This window comes from Microcaecilia unicolor, chromosome 4 (assembly GCF_901765095.1).
Source record: "Microcaecilia unicolor chromosome 4, aMicUni1.1, whole genome shotgun sequence".
In the NCBI taxonomy this organism is placed as follows: domain Eukaryota; kingdom Metazoa; phylum Chordata; class Amphibia; order Gymnophiona; family Siphonopidae; genus Microcaecilia; species Microcaecilia unicolor.
Window position 1 is genome coordinate 5,503,682 of NC_044034.1, and position 19,857 is coordinate 5,523,538.

A 19,857-nucleotide genomic window follows, 5' to 3' on the forward strand; every position below is an offset into this window, starting at 1 on the left:
ATACCCCTACACACCTCTGGATGTCAAGACTGGTGTTCTAATCACTAGGCTACTCCACTTTGGAAAATGATCACATTCAAACGTACTGTGTGTGCAGATGTTTGTACCTGATTCCAAGCTGTGATTGTTTTGCAGCTTTTCTGGAACACTTTGAATCTACGAGTTCATCAGTTTGTCTATGAGCATGCTTCTTGGTTCATTTTTATTTGGAATCCTATTACTGAACATCTGTTTATTAATAAATTGTTTTCATCTTTTGTCCTCTGGAGTTCTCGATTTTCAGTGGCATTTCATTGATTTATCACATAGGGGATTCTCTTTTTTTGCTTCCTAGTGTCTGGCACTTTTATAAAGACATATATGACCTCTGTGTTGTTATTATTTCAGTTGAAGATCATATTGCCGCAAGTTATTCTCGGAAGCCATGTACACCAAGACATTGGCTATAAATATCGCAGCAGAGGGAGGAGGTGTTACACTGCCTCGCAGCCAGTGTCCACTGAAAGCAGACGTGGGACACAACCTTCAACGGGACAGAGAAGGTAAAAGCTTTCACTCTTACACATGTGGATCTGAAGAAAGAGAGATAGGATGAGGGGTGCCACAGCTATTTTTTTTCCCTGTCTGGAAGTATCAGAGACTGGGGGTTACAAGGGACACAGAACTCACAAGCACTGTGAATAGCTGATCACATAATTTATTTATAGTTCAACCTCTGATAAACATTATGACTCATGTGTTTTGTTGATGCTGTTGTGAACTTCTACAATTCGAGCCTTAGGAGACAAAAAGAACACAATAAGTGTATGATTGAATGGAATGAAAATGCTGGTATCTGGGACCTGATATCTCCCAGATCCAAGAATACAGAAAAAATGCAGAAACGTGTCCTAGGGTCCCGTCCACTGAGCAGTATGTGAGCTGTGTCACTTCTGTGCTTAGATATGGTTTCAAAAGTCGTAAGTCTTGAATCCATATGTATTTGATTGATGGTTGATGTGGGGGTGGGGGGTGCATTTTATATATTTCAGTTGTTTTAGCTGTTCACTACTCAGCATTAAGTCAGGCAGATCTTACTTTAAATTAATTCATTTGTTAATTAAAACTGGGCCTTGCACAGGTCCACTTGAAAAGGCTGATGTGGTCCTGATTTCACTTTGAAGTTGTAGTTCGGAATCCCCAAAGAACAGGACCGTCCTCTCCATGCAAGAGGGCAAAACCAGGGCTATATCAACCTTTCTAGGCTAATCCAGGTGAGGATTCTATTCTTTTTTGGGGGGCGGGGTTTAAATTTAAACATGACCAAAACCGAGCTTCTCATTTTTCCCCCCAAACCCACCTCCCCACTCCCCCCGTTTTCTATTTCTGTTGATGGCTCTCTCATTCTCCCTGTCTCCTCAGCTCGAAACCTTGGGGTCATATTTGACTCTTCTCTCTCCTTCTCTGCTCATATCCAGCAGATCGCCAAGACCTGTCGTTTCTTTCTTTACAACATCCGTAAAATCTGCCCCTTTCTTTCTGAGCACTCTACCAAAACCCTCATCCACACCCTTGTCACCTCTCGTTTAAACTACTGCAATCTGCTTCTTGCTGGCCTCCCACTTAGTCACCTCTCCCCTCTCCAATCAGTTCAAAACTCTGCTGCCCATCTCGTCTTCCTAAAAAAAAAGGGACCAAATAAAACTGACCAAATTCTTGCCAGGGACTCCCCTCTTTTTTCCATTATCAGCCAAGGATGCCCATCTCTCCTCGGCCGATAAACCCGCCCCAGTCCCGCCTGTGCTACGTCTCCGACACGCCTCCGTGAACTGTGTTCATCCCTGCAACAGACTGCAGTTGACGGCGCCCAAAATCGTCTTTCGATTATAACGATTTGGGCACCCGCGGGAGAAGGACGCCCATCTCCCGATTTGTGTCGAAAGATGGCCGTCCTTCTCTTTCGAAAATAAGCTGGATAATCTCTTTCGATAATCACATCACTCTGTATCTGTTTTCATCACCGGAGGTGGCTAACGCCTCAAGGTACTATGTAAGCCACATTGAGCCTGCAAATAGGTGGGGAAATGTGGGGTACAAATGTAACAAATAAATTACCATCTTTGCTTGACTATAGATTTCTTGCTAACCATCTGAAAAACAACTCAAAACTCACCCTGCAGAACCATGGATGCTCTTCTGCACTGAGAAATTAAAACCCATGCTTAAGAGTCTCTTTCAGTTTAGTACTTTCTAGTTAACGTGGACGTTACCGATTAACATAAAATATTTTCACACTCTTTATTCCTTTTGATTGACCTTCTTTGAGGGGTGACCTAGAAAGAGCTTGTATTTGATTCCTAAGTCATACTTCCGCTCGCTGGAGAGGCAGCTTTCACAGCCTCTATGCAGATGACACCTATCTGCTAGATGTTGGCTGCATGTTGTCCAAGGTCCAGAGAGATCCATGGCCATTTGCCCTAATGGAGAAGTGTTTCTGTAATGGTTGGGCTGAGTGTGAAAGGAATATAACATAAAACACAGAAATCCCCAGGAGGTTGTGAATGAAGGTTCCTGGTGCCATAGCCCAGCGGAGACTGGTTCTAATTGACTTGGAAAAACAAAGCAATGGGAGGAAATGTCTAGGCCCCCAAAATAAATGAACTTCTTTTTGGTTTCAGAAGCAGCTGGTGAAGATGGGGGCCCCCCACGCACTAATCCTCAACCTTCTCTCAATCGTGATGTTGATGGAAGTTCCTCAGGTAATCAACGCTTTGGCTTTACAGCTGTACTTCTGGTCTGCTGAATCTCCCTTCTTACAAAGAGCTAAACACCCTTCACGTTCCTCTGGATTCAAAGTCATCACATTTTCACATTTCATATGTATTTAATATACCGCAAATAATAAACTAAGCAGTTTGCGTTTAAAAATAATAACTACTAGGATAAGAATGAGGAAAGTTACGTACAAGGAGGCCTAGGTTACAATGAAATTTAAAATAAGGACAGGAGGAGGTGATTATCCTCCTAAGAACACTAGAGCAAATATTATTGGTCAAAGTGAGACAAGTATTGCCCTACGTACCTAAGCTGAATCATAGAGCAACACCCTTCTGAAGAAAGCTATTCCCTCCCTCATGGTCAGCAACAATGCGTTGCTTATTTCTATTAGGGGTGCGAGAGTAACTAGGATAATATGGAACAAAAATGACAAAGATGCTCATGGTACCTTATAGACTAACCCATTTGTGAAGGCATGAGCTTTCGAGGACAAGAATCCACTTCATCAGGCTCGTGATGCAGATCCTTGCCCTATTTTCCTTCATGCAAAATGGACTCTTGTCCAAAATGGATGTCTCAAAGTATTAGTGTTTAAGGTGCCACCCCTTTCCCCCAGATATTCAGCACTATTTAACCGGCCAGGCTAAGCGCTAACATTCAGTGTGAGATACCCGGCTATCACGGCTGAACATTAGCGGTTAGTGGCTAGTTGCATGACATAGCCGGTCAGCGCCAATATTCAGGCACATGTCAGCTACCTGCTTCTTTGGACCTGGGGGTCTCCACCAGTGACTGAGGGGGGCAATTGTGCCTACCTCTGTGGTATGTAACATCATCTCAAAAACATTTTTAACAGTTATTTCACTTAACTAGCTCCTCTTCTATATTGTCTGGTAAAATCCGGAACTTATGTATGTAAATGCCGATAAGTACACATGTGTGTTGAGCAATCTGCACCTGTAGTTCTGCTTCTCAACATTTATATGTGTCAAGGACCGTGTGATGCTTCTCTTTTTCTAGGAGGTGTAGGTTTCTCAAATTGATGCTCCCACTGGCTTTGCCAACATTCTTATACATATGCAATCAGCAGAGCCTTTTGTATAATACTGAGGGAATTGTGAACATCCCAACCTGGATGTCCCAATTCCTGGGTAGACATCCTATGCTGATAGGACTTAAGCTAAAGGAATGTCCCTGTCTGCTTCCTCCATCAGACAAGATCTTACAACATCCAGAAGCGAGATATCTTCTCACCACGTGATTCAACATTAGACATCGCACTCACCTCTTTTGATGACCAGTATGTGGGATGTACAGATGTGATGGAGGCAGAGCTCGCCTGGCTAAATCAGACAGAATACACCACAAACAGAGATTATGCTGAGGCCTGGGAGGCAGCGAGATCCAATTGGGAAGGTAGAAAAAAAAATGTTCCTTTGCCCCGTGGCTTCAAGGATGAACATGCCATAGCTATATTGGCCTATACCACCAACGGCCCTCTCCACAAAGTGTTCAACGAAGCAGTGAGAGAAGCAGGGCGGTCCAGAGGATATTATCTAAAAAACTTCAAATTCAAAACACTTCATTTCCTACTGACCAAAGCCCTTCAGATACTGGATAAGGAAACAACCCCAAAATGCCACAGGGTTTACAGAGGTATCCGAGGCATCCGGTTTAAATCGGAAGAGAAGAAAGCCATCCGCTTTGGCCAGTTCGCCTCATCATCATTAAGCAATGCGAATGCCCAGCAATTTGGCAACGACACCCTCTTCAACATAGAAACCTGCTATGGTGTCAACATCAAGAACTTCTCCTTCTTCCCCTTGGAACAGGAGGTCCTGATTCCACCCTTCGAAATGTTCAAGGTGACCAATTTCACCAAAGTCCAGGACAAGACTGTGATCAACTTGCATTCATGGAATACGTCCAGCAACTACAACTGTGAGTTTGCAAAAGGTGAGTCTGCCATGAGGAATTCTCTTGCTCATCTACATGGGACACATGAGGGTGAAGAAACTGTCCCTAGTAGTTGATCCTTCTCCAGTCATTACATAAGTACATGCCACACTGGGAAAAGACCAAGGGTCCATCGAGCCCAGCATCCTGTCCACGACAGCGGCCAATCCAGGCCAAGGGCACCTGGCAAGCTCCCCAAACGTACAAACATTCTATATATATTATTCTCGGAATTGTGGATTTTTCCCAAGTCCATTTAGTAGCGGTTTATGGACTTGTCCTTTAGGAAACCGTCTAACCCCTTTTTTAAACTCTGCCAAGCTAACAGCCTTCACCACGTTTTCCGGCAACGACTTCCAGAGTTTAATTACGCGTTGGGTGAAGAAACATTTTCTCCGATTTGTTTTAAATTTACTACACTGTAGTTTCATTGAATGCCCCCTAGTCCTAGTATTTTTGGAAAGTGTGAACATTAAAGATGCATCTACTTACATTCAATATAGCCACTCTAGTCCTCAGTGTCTTGGAACTGAGACTTCATGAATAGAAACAGAAAGAGAGGGAAAATCCTGTTTTTTTTCACCAGGAAAAAAATACATTTTGGGAAGGAATAAACAGGTCATGAAAATAGGAATTTCAAGGCATTTATGTTTAAACTGTTTTCCCTGTTTTTTACTATTTTGTCCTCAAATCAGATTTCCCAGGAAATTCACATCTTTGTTCATGGTGATCTTTTCAATCATTTAAACAAATAAATTCTAAACTTTATGGTCCCCTTCCTTGGCCTGTGCCCTTTTTCCTGCCTGATTTCAGCCTGGAGATACCACACATAGCAAGGCAAAGATTGTACTTCTTAGTTACCTCTGATATGCAGTAATTTCTGGAGGGCACTGAATCCCATGCAAAATCACATTTCATAACAACCAAAGAATTGCCACAGTGGGTCAGACCAAAAGTCCCTCTAGCCCAGGATCCAGGTCACAAGTACTTGACGGTGTCCCCAAAATCAGCAAGATTCCATGCTACTTACCTCCAAGGATAAGCAGTGGCTTTCCCTGGGTCTGCTTTAATAATGGTTTATGGACTTTTTCTCCGGGAACTAAACCTTTTCTAAACCCAGCTACATTAACTACTTTTACAACTTGCTCTAGCAATGAGTTCCAGATCTTAACTACACGTTGAGTAAAAATATATTTCATGGCAGCATAAAATGCATTGTACTGTTTCGGGATCTTGCCAGGTACTTGTAACCTGGATTGGCCACTTTTGGGAACAGGAAACTGGGCTTGATGGACCTTCAGTCTGTCCCAGTATGGCAACGCTTATGTTCTTGTCTCCATAGTCGACAATAGCACCTTCTGAAATATGTCTCTCCACATCATAGTGCAACAGGACTTGCTTACCTCACACATAAGGACCGACATCAGCTGCACAAACTATAACAGGAGCTGAGACAGTCACTTCCAGCTGTTTTGACTGCATGTTCAATCTTTTCTTGACACCCTTATCATCTGTCTAAATTCCTGGTACTCTGTCTTATCAGTCTATATGTTATACCTCTAGTAACTCCCATGCTATCTATTTAAATGTTTTAATGTGTATTATGTTGACGTTATACATAACATACTCTGCTATAATTTTTGAATATTTTACTGCTCTGTTTATTGCTTATATCTGGGTTATACTTGTTGTACACCTCCTTGGGTGAATTTCTTCCAGAAGGCAATAAATAAATCCTAATCAATCAATAACCCGTTATTCTGAAGAGACATCACTAGCAGCAGCATCTTACTTATCATTAGAAAGACAGGAAGTGAGAGTAGTTGGATAATGTGGGATAATATATCTAATATCATAATTTGCTCCTGCAACGTTCCAGTGTATCTACCTGCGTTCGTAACCATCTCCTGACGTCACTCTCCTCCAACGTTCTCCGTCCCTCCCTCCAAATTCCAGGGTCCCCCCTCTCTCCATCCCTCCCCCCTCCCAGTTCCAGGGTCGTCGTCCCTCCCTTCCTCCCTTCCAGTTAAAGGACCCCTCCCTCCGAATTTTAAAAGTCATTTTGACTTACCACGTCGGGGTTACGGCGGCCAGCAGCAGCGGTAAACAGCGTGCAGGCTCGGCCCTTCTCAGCTCTGGTCCCGCCCTTGCGGAAACAGGAAATGAGGGCGGGACCAGAGCTGAGAGAGACAGAAGGGCTGAGCCTGCACGCTGTTTACCGCTGCTGCCGGCCGCCGTAACCCCGACGTGGTAAGTCAAGATGACTTTAAAATTTGGAGGGAGGGGGCCTGGAACTGGTAGGGAGGGAGGGAGGGAAGGAAGGACCCTGGAACTCGGAGGGAAGAAGGGGACAACCCTGGAACTCGGAGGGAGGGGGGCCTGGAACTCGAAGGAAGGGAGGGGGCCTGGAACTCGGAGAGAGGTGGAGGGGGGAGGTGTGATGCAAATGTAGAGGGGGAGGGCAAGGGACAGAGGAGAATTTCTGCACCACGATGGATGGAGGGGGCAGGGGAGAGATGCTGCACATGGATGGATGGAGGGGGCAGGGCACAGAGGACGTTTGCTGCATATGGATGAATGCAGGGGAGAGTATAATTGATGCACACGGGACACACACTACACTCTCTCACTCACACAGACAGACACACACATTCAGTCTCTCAATCACACACTGTCTCTCAATCACACACTCTCTCTCTCTCTCTCTCTCTCTCTCTCTCTCTCTCTCTCTCTCTCTCTGACACACACTCTCTCTCACACATACTCACTCTCTGACACATACTCATTCACTCTCTCACACATAGTCACTCTCTCTCACACATACTCTCTCCTAACAGTTCCCTTAAAAACATAATTTCCATTAGAGGACAACCTTGCTAGCGTCCGTTTCATTTTTTTCAGAAACGGGCCTTTTTTTTACTAGTTTTAAAATAAAAAATGTCTGCCTCTAACAAAGTGGACTCTTGTCTTGGAAAGCTCATTTATTTATTTATATATTCATTCTTATATCCCACAATTATCCAAACACATGTTTCTGTTCAACGTGGCTTACATTTAGCAGTAAGATAGTAGTAGTAGTAAGTAGTAGTAGTAGTAAGTAGTAGTAGTAGTAGTAGTAAGAAGACATTCCATTGTTGTTATACACTTACAAGCATTAAGGAACAGTTATTGGTGGTATGTTTAGCCATAAAATGTCTTGAAAAGATAGGTTTTTAGTTCTTTTTCTGAATTGGAGATAGTAATCATTCTTACGATGCTGGAAATTGAACTCCGCCATTTGGACCCCCGATAGCTAAATCCAACCATATAAATGGACTTGTAGGTTATGTTTCTGCAGCTGGGTAGATGGAGTAGCAAGTAACCTCTGGTTCCTGGACTCGCATTTCTTGGTGTTAGTTCAATCACGTTTAACATGTAATCAGAAGACATACTAAACAGTATTTTGAAAATTAACATACCAGTTTTAAAAAAAGAGTCTAGCTTTAATTAGGAGCCAGTGTAACATGACAAGCAGTGGGATAACTCTATCGTATTTTGGCTTTTTAGTCTTGCTGCCGAGTTTTAGACAGTCTGCAGTGATTTCAGCATGCTTTCTTTCCATCCTACATACGCTGCATTGCAGTAGTCTAGTTGGGGTAATATTAAAGATTGTACTATTAGACGGAATGTTTGTCTGGGAAAATAGTATCTGTCAATAAGTTGGTTTCTCTATTAGGTGCCATCAGTCTTTTGTCAGTCTAATGCATTAGTATCTCGGTAGGAGAAAGGCAAACATCTTGTTATACTCTCACTTCTTTCTATATTGTAATGCGGTTGTGTTTCTCTTCCTAATAAGCTGTTACCAGCTGACTGGGTTCTGGAGTCCAATTCCACACCTGCCCCCTCCTCACATGTTGTCTTTCTTTCTGTATCTGCTGCGTCGCTGGCAAGTCTTTCCTTGATGGCTCTTTAAGAGACAATGATTGAAGGTGAAGAGTAGATATTGTCCTTTTTTTTTTTAGATCTCTCTTCTCTTGGTTTGACCCCCTTTCTTCCTCTGTTTCTCGGTGAGCGACTCCTTTTATCTGAACAGGGGTTGTCACATGCCGTGTCAGCTTCTTAATGACAGTGGCCCCTGCTGCGCTTGCTTTGAGCTTGAGTGGTATGTGTCTTTGTTCAATCTTTGTCTGAATGTCTCGTACTGTGACTGCTGGTGAGGAAGTGTTTGTCTAGAATGTCTCGTGACAGATTCTGAACCGGAGTTTCTCAGCATGCAGAAGTCACTTCAGAGGGTCTCATACCTTGGTCTCATCTGAACTTGAGTACCTGAATCATGCACTTTTTCATGTAATGAAAAATAATAATAATAATAATTATTAAAATTGTGTGTTCTTATTTCAGAGAAAAAATGCAAATCAGCAAAGTGCCATTTCCAGTCAGGTAAGAAAACCAACCACAATGAAGTCCCATTTGTCTAAATTTATATTCCAAATCATCAGGGTATTTAAGAGAAGGCAAAGTATAATGTGATATTTCCATTGATATTCTGAAGGACCATGTTCAGCTACAGCTAAATGCATGTCTTATCCACGTAACTTTATATGGATTTTCAGCTGCATTATCCACGTAAGAGAACACTGCTGAAAATTCACAGATAAAAGTCATTTAACTATATACTTGCTCTTTGCATGGTGGTAGTGAAACAGATAAGTTAGTGTAGTTTCAAAAATTAAATTTTCACGGGTATTCACCAGTAGACCCATGTAAATCACCTGTTATAAAATTATTCTTTTCCCTTCACTTGCTACATTCTTGATTAGCTTTCGAAGGTTGCCCTTCTTCCTCAGATCGGAAATAAGCAAATGAGATAGCAGATCTCTCTATATAAAAGGCAACACCAACGTTCTATGAAGCCTTCAGCCGGAAGTGTGAAGGGGGAGAGATATCCGGTTTCCCCATGAGTGTCTGCCCCGCCCTCGCTCTCTCTCTAACACAAACAGTGAAGGAAAACAGCAAAGCAGGAAATCAAATCGCTCTCTCTGTAACAATGAAGGACTCAGAGGGGGGAGGGGAGAGAGGGCAGAGAGGCCAGGAACACACACACTCCCACATGCACACAGAAGAAAACCTTGCTAGCCCCCGTTTCATTTGCATCAGAAACGGGCCTTTTTTTACTAGTAGTATATATAAGAGAAACATCAAAGCATTACTTTGACAGTCTGACAGAGTGGGAGGGTGGGGGTATGCATGGGGACATCAAAGCATTTCATTGATATTCTAACAGGATGGGTGTTGGTAGGTGAGAGGAGGGTAATAAACAGAGAAATAAACAGAGAAATACAAGACCAGAACACTGCACCAGTGATTTCACAGTAAGAATACTGAAAGGTAATTTTAAAACAATACAGGAACGTAAGACCTTTGAAATAAGAATGATTGAATATTTTGACACCCAACAAACAGGACTTAATAAGGATCTGGGTTTTCTAACTCATTATAAACCATAAAGCTGTATTTCTCTGTTTATTTCTCTGTTTATCACCTTTCCACACCATCCTGTTAGAATATCAATGAAGTGCTTTGATGTCCCCATGCATACCCCCACCCTCCCACTCTGTCAGACTGTCAAAGTAAAGCTTTGATGTTTCTCTTATATATACTATCTGCTACCACATTTGCTTATTTCCAATCTGAGGAAGAAGGGCAACCTTCGAAAGCTAATCAAGAAATGTACTAAGTTATGTACAATAAAAAAGGTATCATCTTATTTTACTACTACTAACTACTACTACTAACTAGCATTTCTAAAGCGCTACTAGGGTTACGCAGCGCTGTACAATTTAAACATAGAGGGACGGTCCCTGCTCAAAGAGCTTACAATCTAAAAGACAAGAGAACAATCTAAAGACAAGTGAACAATCTAGAGGAAAAGTGAACAGTTAATCTGATAGGGTGGATAGATTGGGGCATTCTATCTATCTCGAGCGGTTAGGCGCCGAAGGCAGCATTGAAGAGGTGAGTTTTAAGCAGAGATTTGAAGATGGGTAGGGAGGGGGCATGGCGTATGGGTAAAGGAAGATTGTTCCAGGCATAGGGTGAAGCAAGGCAGAATGAGCGGAGCCTGGAGTTGGCAGTGGTGGAGAAGGGTACTGAGAGAAGGGCTTTGTCCTGTGAGCGGAGGTTACGGGCGGGAATATAGGGGGAGATGAGGGTGGAGAGGTAGTGAGGAGCCGCAGACTGAGTGCACTTGTAGGTTAGGAGGAGGAGCTTGAATTGTATGCGATATCTGATCGGAAGCCAATGAAGTGATTTGAGGACTACTACTACTACTACTACTTAACATTTCTAAAGCGCTACTAGGGTTACGCAGCGCTGTACAATTTAACAAAGAGAGACAGTCCCTGCTCAAAGAGCTTACAATCTAATAGATAAGAGTGAGACAAATATAGGACAATCAAGCCATTGTGACATCACTGATGAGGTTGGCTCTTAGGCATTGGTGGAATGAGGCATTATGACATCACAATCTCAGCTCTGGTTAAATCACTGCTATATGTAATACTACTACTACTACTTAACATTTCTAAAGCGCTACTAGGGTTACGCAGCGCTGTACAATTTAACAAAGAAGGACAGTCCCTGCTCAAAGAGCTTACAATCTAAAGGACAAAAAGTGCAGACAATCAAATTGGGGCAGTCTAGATTTCCTGAATACAGGTATAAATGGTTAGGTGCTGAAGGCGACATTGAAGATGTGCTTTGAGCAAAGATTTGAAGATGGGCAGGGAGGGGGCTTGGCGTATGGGCTCAGGGAGTTTATTCCAAGCATAGGGTGAGGCGAGGCAGAAAGAGCGGAGCCTGGAGTTGGCGGTGGTAGAGAAGGGTACTGAGAGGAGGGATTTGTCCTGTGAGCGGAGGTTACGGGTAGGAGCGTAAGGGGAGATGAGGGTAGAGAGGTATTGAGGGACTGCAGATCGAGTGCATTTGTAGGTTAGTAAGAGAAGCTTGAACTGTATGTGGTATCTGATCGGAAGCCAGTGAAGTGACCTGAGGAGAGGGGTGATATGAGTATATTGGTTCAGGCGGAATATAAGACGTGCAGCAGAGTTCTGAACGGATTGAAGGGGGGATAGATGGCTAAGTGGGAGGCCAGTGAGGAGTAGGTTGCAGTAGTCAAGGCGAGAGGTGATGAGAGAGTGGATGAGAGTACGGGTGGTGTGCTCAGAGGAAGGAGCGAATTTTGTTGATGTTATAGAGAAAGAAGCGACAGGTCTTAGCTGTCTGCTGGATATGCGCAGTGAAGGAGAGGGAGGAGTCGAAGATGACTCCGAGGTTGCGGGCTGATGAAACGGGGAGGATGAGGGTGTTGTCAACTGAAATAGAGAGTGGAGGGACTCTTTAGGGAAAAAATAGGGCTTGGTGGAATACCCCCAAAGTATTAGAAAATGGGGATTAAAAAAAAAAAAAAAAAAAGTTCCAGACAGAACTGCTCTCAGAAGAATCATATCTGGTCATACCGCACAGAAAACGAAGCGGTGTCGCATGTTTGTGTATACATATGTATATATAAGTGTCAGACAGCATTAAACATGACATAACATTAAATTTAGTAAACAAATTTCTTGATGGGATTATAGTGGTGTCACTTCCTTAAACAAAAAACAGCACCCCCCCCCCCCCCCCCCCCGCTACCTTCTAAGAACATAACTTTAAACTAAAATTACATACACCGCATGCAATGTTCAAGCAGCCCCTGAGAGTAATCTGGTGTTTTCAGGAGCTTAATTGAGTAGGAAATGCATCCAGAGCTATTTAACTTAAGCAACACTTGTACACTGCATTAACATGGCACAAAAAAAACAAAAAACAAATTTATTCAAGTATTTTAAATAGATGGTGTGGAATGGGTAAATAGAGCACAGTGGTTTACCTTTTCAAATCGTACTAAGAGGAAGGGGCATTACTATGAAACACATCAATAGCATGTTTTAAAAACACACTTTTTTTTTCATTCAACATACAATTACACCTGCATTTGTTGCTAGAGGTTATTTTAACACAGGTTTGAACAAGTTCCTGGCGAAAAAGTCCATAATCCATGAGCCATGTAGTCTTAGGAAAGACACTGCTAACTTCTAGGTATGACTGATAAAGTACATCTACTCCTTAAGCACCTGTGACTTGGTCTGGTCACTGTTGGAGACAGGATGCTGGGATTGATGGACCTTTGGTAAGACCCAATATGGCACTTCTTATGGAATATAGATATTGAAATAGCATTGTTTCAAAGGACAAACTGTATCCCAACTGAGAACAAGGACACCAAGTAGCCAACCCAGCTCAAACTAGAGTAGCAAAGGAAAAACACAAGATTTGCACTAATAGAAGTGTGAGACGGTGGCGTACCAAGGTGGGGGCGGTCTGCCCCTGGTGCGGGGCGCAGGGAGCAGCTGCCTACTCCGCTGGTTTCCCGCTCTCTCTGCAGTTACTTCCTGTTCCGGGGCAGAGGGAGTAGGGAACCAGCAGAGCTGACGGCTGCTGAGGAGAGGGGTGATATGAGTATATAGGTTTTGGTGGAATATAAGACGTGCCGCAGCGTTCTGAACTGAATGAAGGGGGGATAGATGGCTGAGTGGGAGGCTGGTGAGGAGTAAGTTGCAGTAATCAAGGCGAGAGGTAATGAGAGCGTGGACGAGAGTTCTGGTGGTGTGCTCAGAGAGGAAAGGGCGAATTTTGCTGATGTTGAAGAGGAAGAAGCGACAGGTCTTGGCAGTCTGTTGGATATGCGCAGCGAAGGAGAGGGAGGAGTCGAAGATGACTCCGAGGTTGCGGGCAGATGGGACAGGGAGGATGAGGGTGTTATCAACAGAGATAGAGAGTGGAGGAAGAGGAGAAGTGGGTTTGGGAGGAAAGACGAGGAGCTCGGTCTTGGACATGTTCAGCTTCAGGTGGCGGTTGGACATCCATGCCGCGATGTCGGATAAACAGGCCGATACCTTGGCCTGGGTCACCGCAGTGATGTCAGGTGTGGAGAGGTATAGCTGGGTGTCATCAGCATAAAGATGATACTGAAAACCATGAGACGAGATCAGCAAGCCCAGGGAAGAGGTGTAGATTGAGAAGAGAAGGGGTCCAAGGACAGATCCCTGGGGAACTCCAACAGATAGTGGAATGGGAGTGGAGGAAGATCCATGGGAGTGTACCCTGAAGGTGCGGTGGGAGAGATAAGAGGAGAACCAGGAGAGGACAGGGCCTTGGAACCCAAAAGAGGATAGCGTGGCAAGAAGTAAATCATGGTTGACAGTGTCAAACGCGGCGGAAAGATCGAGGAGGATGAGGATGGAGTAATGACCTCTGGATTTGGCCAGGAGCAGGTCATTGCAAACTTTAGAGAGTGCTGTTTCTGTCGAGTGCAGAGGGCGAAAACCGGATTGAAGTGGATCGAGGATGTCATGAGAGGAGAGAAAATCAAAGCAGCGGCTGTGAACGGCGCGCTCAAGTAATTTGGAAAGGAAGGGTAGAAGAGAGATGGGGCGGTAGTTGGAGGGGCAGGTAGGGTCAAGTGAAGGTTTTTTGAGGAGAGGTGTGACAACGGCGTGCTTGAAGGTGTCAGGGACAGTTGCAGTGGAGAGAGAGAGGTTGAGGATGCGACAGATGGCGGGGGTGACAGTATGGGAGATGGTGTTGAGTAGGTTGGTGGGGATGGGATCAGAGGAACAGGTGGTGCATTTTGAGGAGGAAAGAAGGCGGGAAGTTTCATCCTCGGTGATCTCAGGAAAGGAGGAAAAGGAGACCTGGGTAGGTTGGTTGAGGGAGAGGGTTAAAGGGTGAAGGGGAGGTGGTGGTTTGGTCGTGAACTCAAGGTTGATCTTTTGCACTTTGTCGCGGAAACAGTCGGCCAGTGATTGAGGAGAGAGAGAAGGGGGAGTAGGAGCGGGGGGCACTTTTAGGAGGGAGTTAAGGGTGGTGAAGAGACGACGAGGGTTGGAGCTGAGAGAATTGGTCAATTGGGTGTAATAGTCCTGTTTTGCACGGAATAGGGAGGAGTGGAGGGAGGATAGCATGAATTTGTAGTGGAGGAAGTCTGAGAGGGTACGAGATTTCCTCCAGAGGCGCTCAGCGGATCGGGTGCAGGAGCGAAGGTAACGGATGCAAGGAGTCAGCCAGGGCTGGGGATTGGTGCGCTTTGTGGGACGGGAGATGGATGGCGCGAGGGTGTCCAAAGCAGAGGAGAGAGCGGTATTGTAAGCGGAGACCGCTTTGTCGACAGTTATGAAGGACGTGATGGAGGGGAGGAGATTAGAGATAGTAGATGATAGGGTGGAGGGGTCAATAGCCTGGAGATTCCTGGAGGTGGTGGTTAAAGTTGGACGGGGTGGGGGGGGGGGGGGTGAAGAAGTGTGAATGTGATCAGGTGATGGTCGGAGAGAGGAAGAGCTGAAACGTGGAAATTGGAGGGTGAGCCGGAGGAGGAGAGGACGAGGTCAAGACAATGTCCGTCACGGTGAGTAGGGGTGGTGGAGCACAGCTGGAGGTTGAAGGAGGATGTTAGGGTGAGGAACTTAGAACCTTTCTTCCTGAGATCCATCTTCCGTAACTTGGTACAGTCATTGGTACTAAGCCACCTGGACTATTGCAACGCACTATACGCTGGCTGCAAAGAACAAACTATCAAGAAACTCCAAACAGCCCAGAATACCGCCGCCAGACTCATATTTGGAAAATCAAAATATGAAAGTGCAAAACCCCTAAGAGAAAACCTTCACTGGCTCCCACTTAAGGAACGCACCGCATTCAAGATCTGCACTATTGTACACAAAATCATACATGGTGATGCCCCGACCTATATGCAAAACCTCGTGGACTTACCTCCCAGAAATGCCAAAAGATCTTCCCGCAAATTTCTTGATCTACACTTCCCCAGCTGTAAAGGACTAAAATACAAGCTAATACATGCGACTACCTTCTCTTACATGAGCACGCAGTTGTGGAATGCGCTACCAACTGACCTGAAAGCAATCAACGACATATCTAACTTTCGTAAATCTCTGAAGACACATCTCTTCAACAAGGCCTTCAAAGAGAACCCATAACTTAACTATGCCACCTCGCTAACACCACCCCAAACTTGAAAGTCATCTTTCTATACCAATCTGCTCAGATCTTCCTTCCCATCCCTAATCTTCTTGTATCACCAATTGTATCTGTTATCCTGGAATGGCGATGCCATAACAGGTCTCTGTAAGCCACATTGAGCCTGCAAATAGGTGGGAAAATGTGGGATACAAATGCAATAAATAAATAAAATAAATAAAAAAATGCGCATTTGCTTCTGTTCACTTTACCCATGGTTTTTGCAGGATTTGTGTTGGCATTTTATAAAGACTTGTCTATGTAACATGATGGTGACACCTACTAGTCATATTCATAATCCCTCAAATTCTACAAATGAAGATTAAAGTTAGGCGCAGAATTGCGTACCCGGTTATAAAATAGGGTCAGGGACTCGTGTAACAATTATGTAATTGGCACTTAATTGGAGATAAGCCCCAATAATTGGCATTAACAAGCACTAAGTAGCAGTTTTACGTGTAACTGACTTATGTTCCTATTCTGTAAACTGTAGGGCCAATATTCAGACAGCGGGAGGGAGCCCTGCTAACTGCCGTGGTCGGCGGTCAGCCCAGATATTCAATGCCGAGCCATTCCCGGTGACCAGTATTGAATATCCAGATTATTTTTAGCCAGTTTAAAGTTAACCAGCTAAAGCGGAATCCGAAGGTAGCTGGTTACTACTACTACTACTAATTATCATTTCTATAGCGCTACTAGACATACACAGAACTGTACAATTGAACATGAAGAGACAGTCCCTGCTTGAAAGAGCTTACAATCTAATCAGGACAGACTAGCAGGACAAATAAGGGATAAGGGAATTACTAAGGTGGGAATGACAAAACATGGGTATTGAACAAGTGAGTAAAGGTTAAGAGTTAAAAGCAGCACTTGGAGTCGGCCCAGAGGGCGGCTACGAAATTAATAAGCAGTCTTCGAAGCAAAAATTATAGGGACAGGCTTATGAACCTCAACATGTATACGCTAGAAGAGACGAGGGAGAGAGGAGACATGATAGAAATGTTTAAATATCTCAAAGGCATTTATGTACAGGAAGAGAGCCTTTTTCAAATGAAGGAGAGCCCTGTATTGAGAGGGCATATGACAAAGTGAAGAGGGAATAGGCTTAGGAGTAACCTAAGGAAGTATTATTTCACAGAAAGGGTGGTGGAGGCGTGGAATGACCTCCCGGTGGAGGTGGTGGAGTCGAGGACTGTTCCAGAATTTTAAAAGGCATGGGATAAGCATGTGGGATCGCTTAGGAACAGGAAGAATTAGGGAAAACAGAGGATGGGCAGACTGGATGGGTCATATGGCCTTTATCTGCCGTCAAGTTTCTATGTTTCTACTTTAAGCCGGCTAAAGATATACCAGCTATATAAACGGCCCAATGTGGCCACTTACAATAGCCGGATATGAATTGAATATTTAGGGATAGCTGGCTATATCACACGATATAGCCGGTTATCTCCTAGGTGCTAACCGGGAATATTCAGCAGGGGATATTCAGCGGGAGATAGCCAGGTGCCGTTCCTGGCCAGTTAAGTGGTTTGAATATTGGGGGTGTGTGTGCCTATTTCTCATGCTCAACCGCAAAGGGAGTGTTAATGTCAGAGGGGAATGAGCATGTCAGGGGTGTTCCGACTACTTTGTGCGCACTTTATAGAATAGTTACCTTTACGCACCCAACTGCCACACATTTAGACGCCAACATTTACGTCAGCCATAGACATGGCACAGGTGGGTCACGCCTAAACTTTGGTGTTTGAGAACTTACGCTAGTGTTCTAGAACAAACTTGTACAATTACTCACTTAACGCCTATATTTTGGTAACTAACTCTTAGCGGCCCATGTTGTATTCACCCAAATGTGTATACACCAGGTTCAGGAGGGAATCGAGGTCTGTGGCTCTCGGCCAAAAGCTGGGGGGGGGGGAGGGTGGATTAAAATGGGAATAAGGGTCATAAATAGTTGAAAATATAGGCTCTTGGTGTCATAATCCCTGAGAAGCTTCTTCCAATTAACAAGAAGCCCACAGTAAACAGGAGAAAACGATTGAGTCAATCAATAAACCAATCGATCAGACGATGTAGCCACAGGTTCTCGACACAGTAAAGGCCAGAAATCCGAAAACAGAGCAGTCCTAGAATTCCAAGGATTCTTCATGGTATTAGAACCTAAAAATTCAACCCAGCACTGACAGACTCCAGCAACATGCTCGAGGCTCTAACATAGTAACATAGTAGATGATGGCAGAAAAAGACCTGCCCGGTCCATCCAGTCTGCCCAACAAGATAAACTCATGTGTATACCTTACCTTGATTTGTACCTGTCTTTTTCAGGGCACAGACCATATAAGTCTGCCCAGCACTATCCCCGCCTCCTAACCACCAGCCCCGCCTCCCAACCACCGGCTCTGGCACAGACTGTATAAGTCTGCCCAGCACTATCCCCGCCTCCCAACCACCAGCCCCGCCTCCCATCACCGGCTCTGGCACAGCCCGTATAAGTCTGCCCAGCACTATCCCCACCTCCCAACCACCAGCCCTGCCTCCCACCACCGGCTAAGCTAAGTCAAAAGCAATGTTAAAGAGGTGGGCTTTCAATCTAGATTGAAAGATGATCAAGGATGGGGCAAGACATAGGGGCTCAGGAAGTTTATTCCAGGCGTAGGGTGCAGCAAAACAGAAGGAGCGAAGTCTGGAGTTGGCAGTAGTGGAGAAGGGAACAGACAAGAAGGATTTATCCATGGATCAGAGCGCACGGGAAGGGGAGTAGGGAAGGACGAGTGTGGAGAGATACTGGGGAGCAGCAGAGTGAATACATTTATAGGTTAGTAGAAGAAGTTTAAACAGGATGCGAAAACGGATAGGGAGCCAGTGAAGCGACCTGAGGAGAGGGGTAGTATGAGTAAAGCGACCCTGGCGGAAGACGAGACAGGCAGCAGAGTTTTGAACTGACTGGAGAGGGGAGAGGTGACTGGGAGGTCAGCAAGAAGCAGATTGCAGTAGTCTAAACGAGAGGTGACAAGGGTGTGGATGAGGGTTCTGGTAGAGTGTTCAGAAAGAAAGGGGCGGATTTTACGGATGTTGTAAAGAAAGAAACGACAGGTCTTGGCGATCTGCTGGATATGATCAGAGAAGGAGAGAGAGGAGTCAAAGATGACCCCAAGGTTACGAGCTGAAGAGACAGGGAGAATGAGAGAGCCATCAACAGAAATACACTCCAGCCACTCCTCCCACTCTCACTCCTCTCTCTCACTCTGGTCACTCCTCCCACCAACCAAGATCCACCAAATACTGTCAGATAAGCAAAGATGACTCTAATGTGTGTGTGTGTGTGTGTGTGTGTGTGTGCGCACGTTGTGTTATCGCAAATCAGACACAGCGAAGATGCCAATTTATGAGAACAAAGTTTAGCTCTACTGAAAGATAGTGGGACTTGATGAAATGCAGTAACGACTAGACCAGCGCAAATCCAAATGCTAGGGTTACCGAGACCTATTGCAGTGTAACAGAACTTCAGGTCTCTGTATCCATGAGACTCATCTCTTCTCTCTTTCTCTTTCTTTCCTTATTAGCGGCAACTTCTGTCCAAAGTCTAGCTTCAGTCCTGCCACTGCTGTCTGCCTGTTGGGTGATGATAGATGCTTTGGAAATTTCATATCTACTCCACTGAAGTCAGTTGGTCTTGCCTTGTTCTGAACATCTCTGATTCCAGAAAGCCCGAGAGCTCTGGGCTCCTTTGGACCTGCCGACATCTTTGTTCCAGTTTCCAGGAAAGAAGCTATGGTGCCTGGTGTAGTCCATTCTTAAATAAAATCACTTTATGCTTACTTTTAGTTGTGTTTTACGGAACCAGTGAAAGACAATGTAACCGGGTCCCCAGTGGATAGTACAGCCTTCAATCTCATTTGGTTACTAAAACGTAGGATTAATAACTTATATAGGCTACAGACTTGCTTACTTAAACTATTCAGTAATTCCACTGATTCAAGTCTTCTTGCGTTTCACATGTCTTATATAACTTCAAAATTAAGGGGGGGGGGG

The 19,857-nt window shown here is 44.6% G+C and overlaps 1 protein-coding gene across 1 annotated transcript; it reads left to right on the forward strand.

The window, feature by feature from the left end:
- Nucleotides 1-457: 457 nt before the first annotated feature.
- ART1 (ADP-ribosyltransferase 1) lies at nucleotides 458-19,643 on the forward strand. Its single transcript, XM_030199822.1, has 5 exons — nucleotides 458-542; nucleotides 2,658-2,738; nucleotides 3,972-4,713; nucleotides 9,094-9,132; nucleotides 19,389-19,643. The coding sequence occupies exons 2-5, from the start codon at nucleotides 2,673-2,675 to the stop codon at nucleotides 19,484-19,486; spliced, it is 945 nt and encodes a 314-aa protein (XP_030055682.1). The 5' UTR covers nucleotides 458-542; nucleotides 2,658-2,672; the 3' UTR covers nucleotides 19,487-19,643.
- Nucleotides 19,644-19,857: the final 214 nt, after the last annotated feature.

What these genes read in the sequence shown, in the direction of transcription:
- ART1 (XM_030199822.1), top strand. Translation starts at nt 2,673, where the DNA reads ATGGGGGCCCCCCACGCACTAATCCTCAACCTTCTCTCAATCGTGATG. An exon ending in CAACTGTGAGTTTGCAAAAG is followed by an intron (nt 4,714 to 9,093) that starts GTGAGTCTGCCA and finishes TTCTTATTTCAG; the next exon opens with AGAAAAAATGCAAATCAGCA. An exon ending in AAAGTGCCATTTCCAGTCAG is followed by an intron (nt 9,133 to 19,388) that starts GTAAGAAAACCA and finishes TTTCCTTATTAG; the next exon opens with CGGCAACTTCTGTCCAAAGT.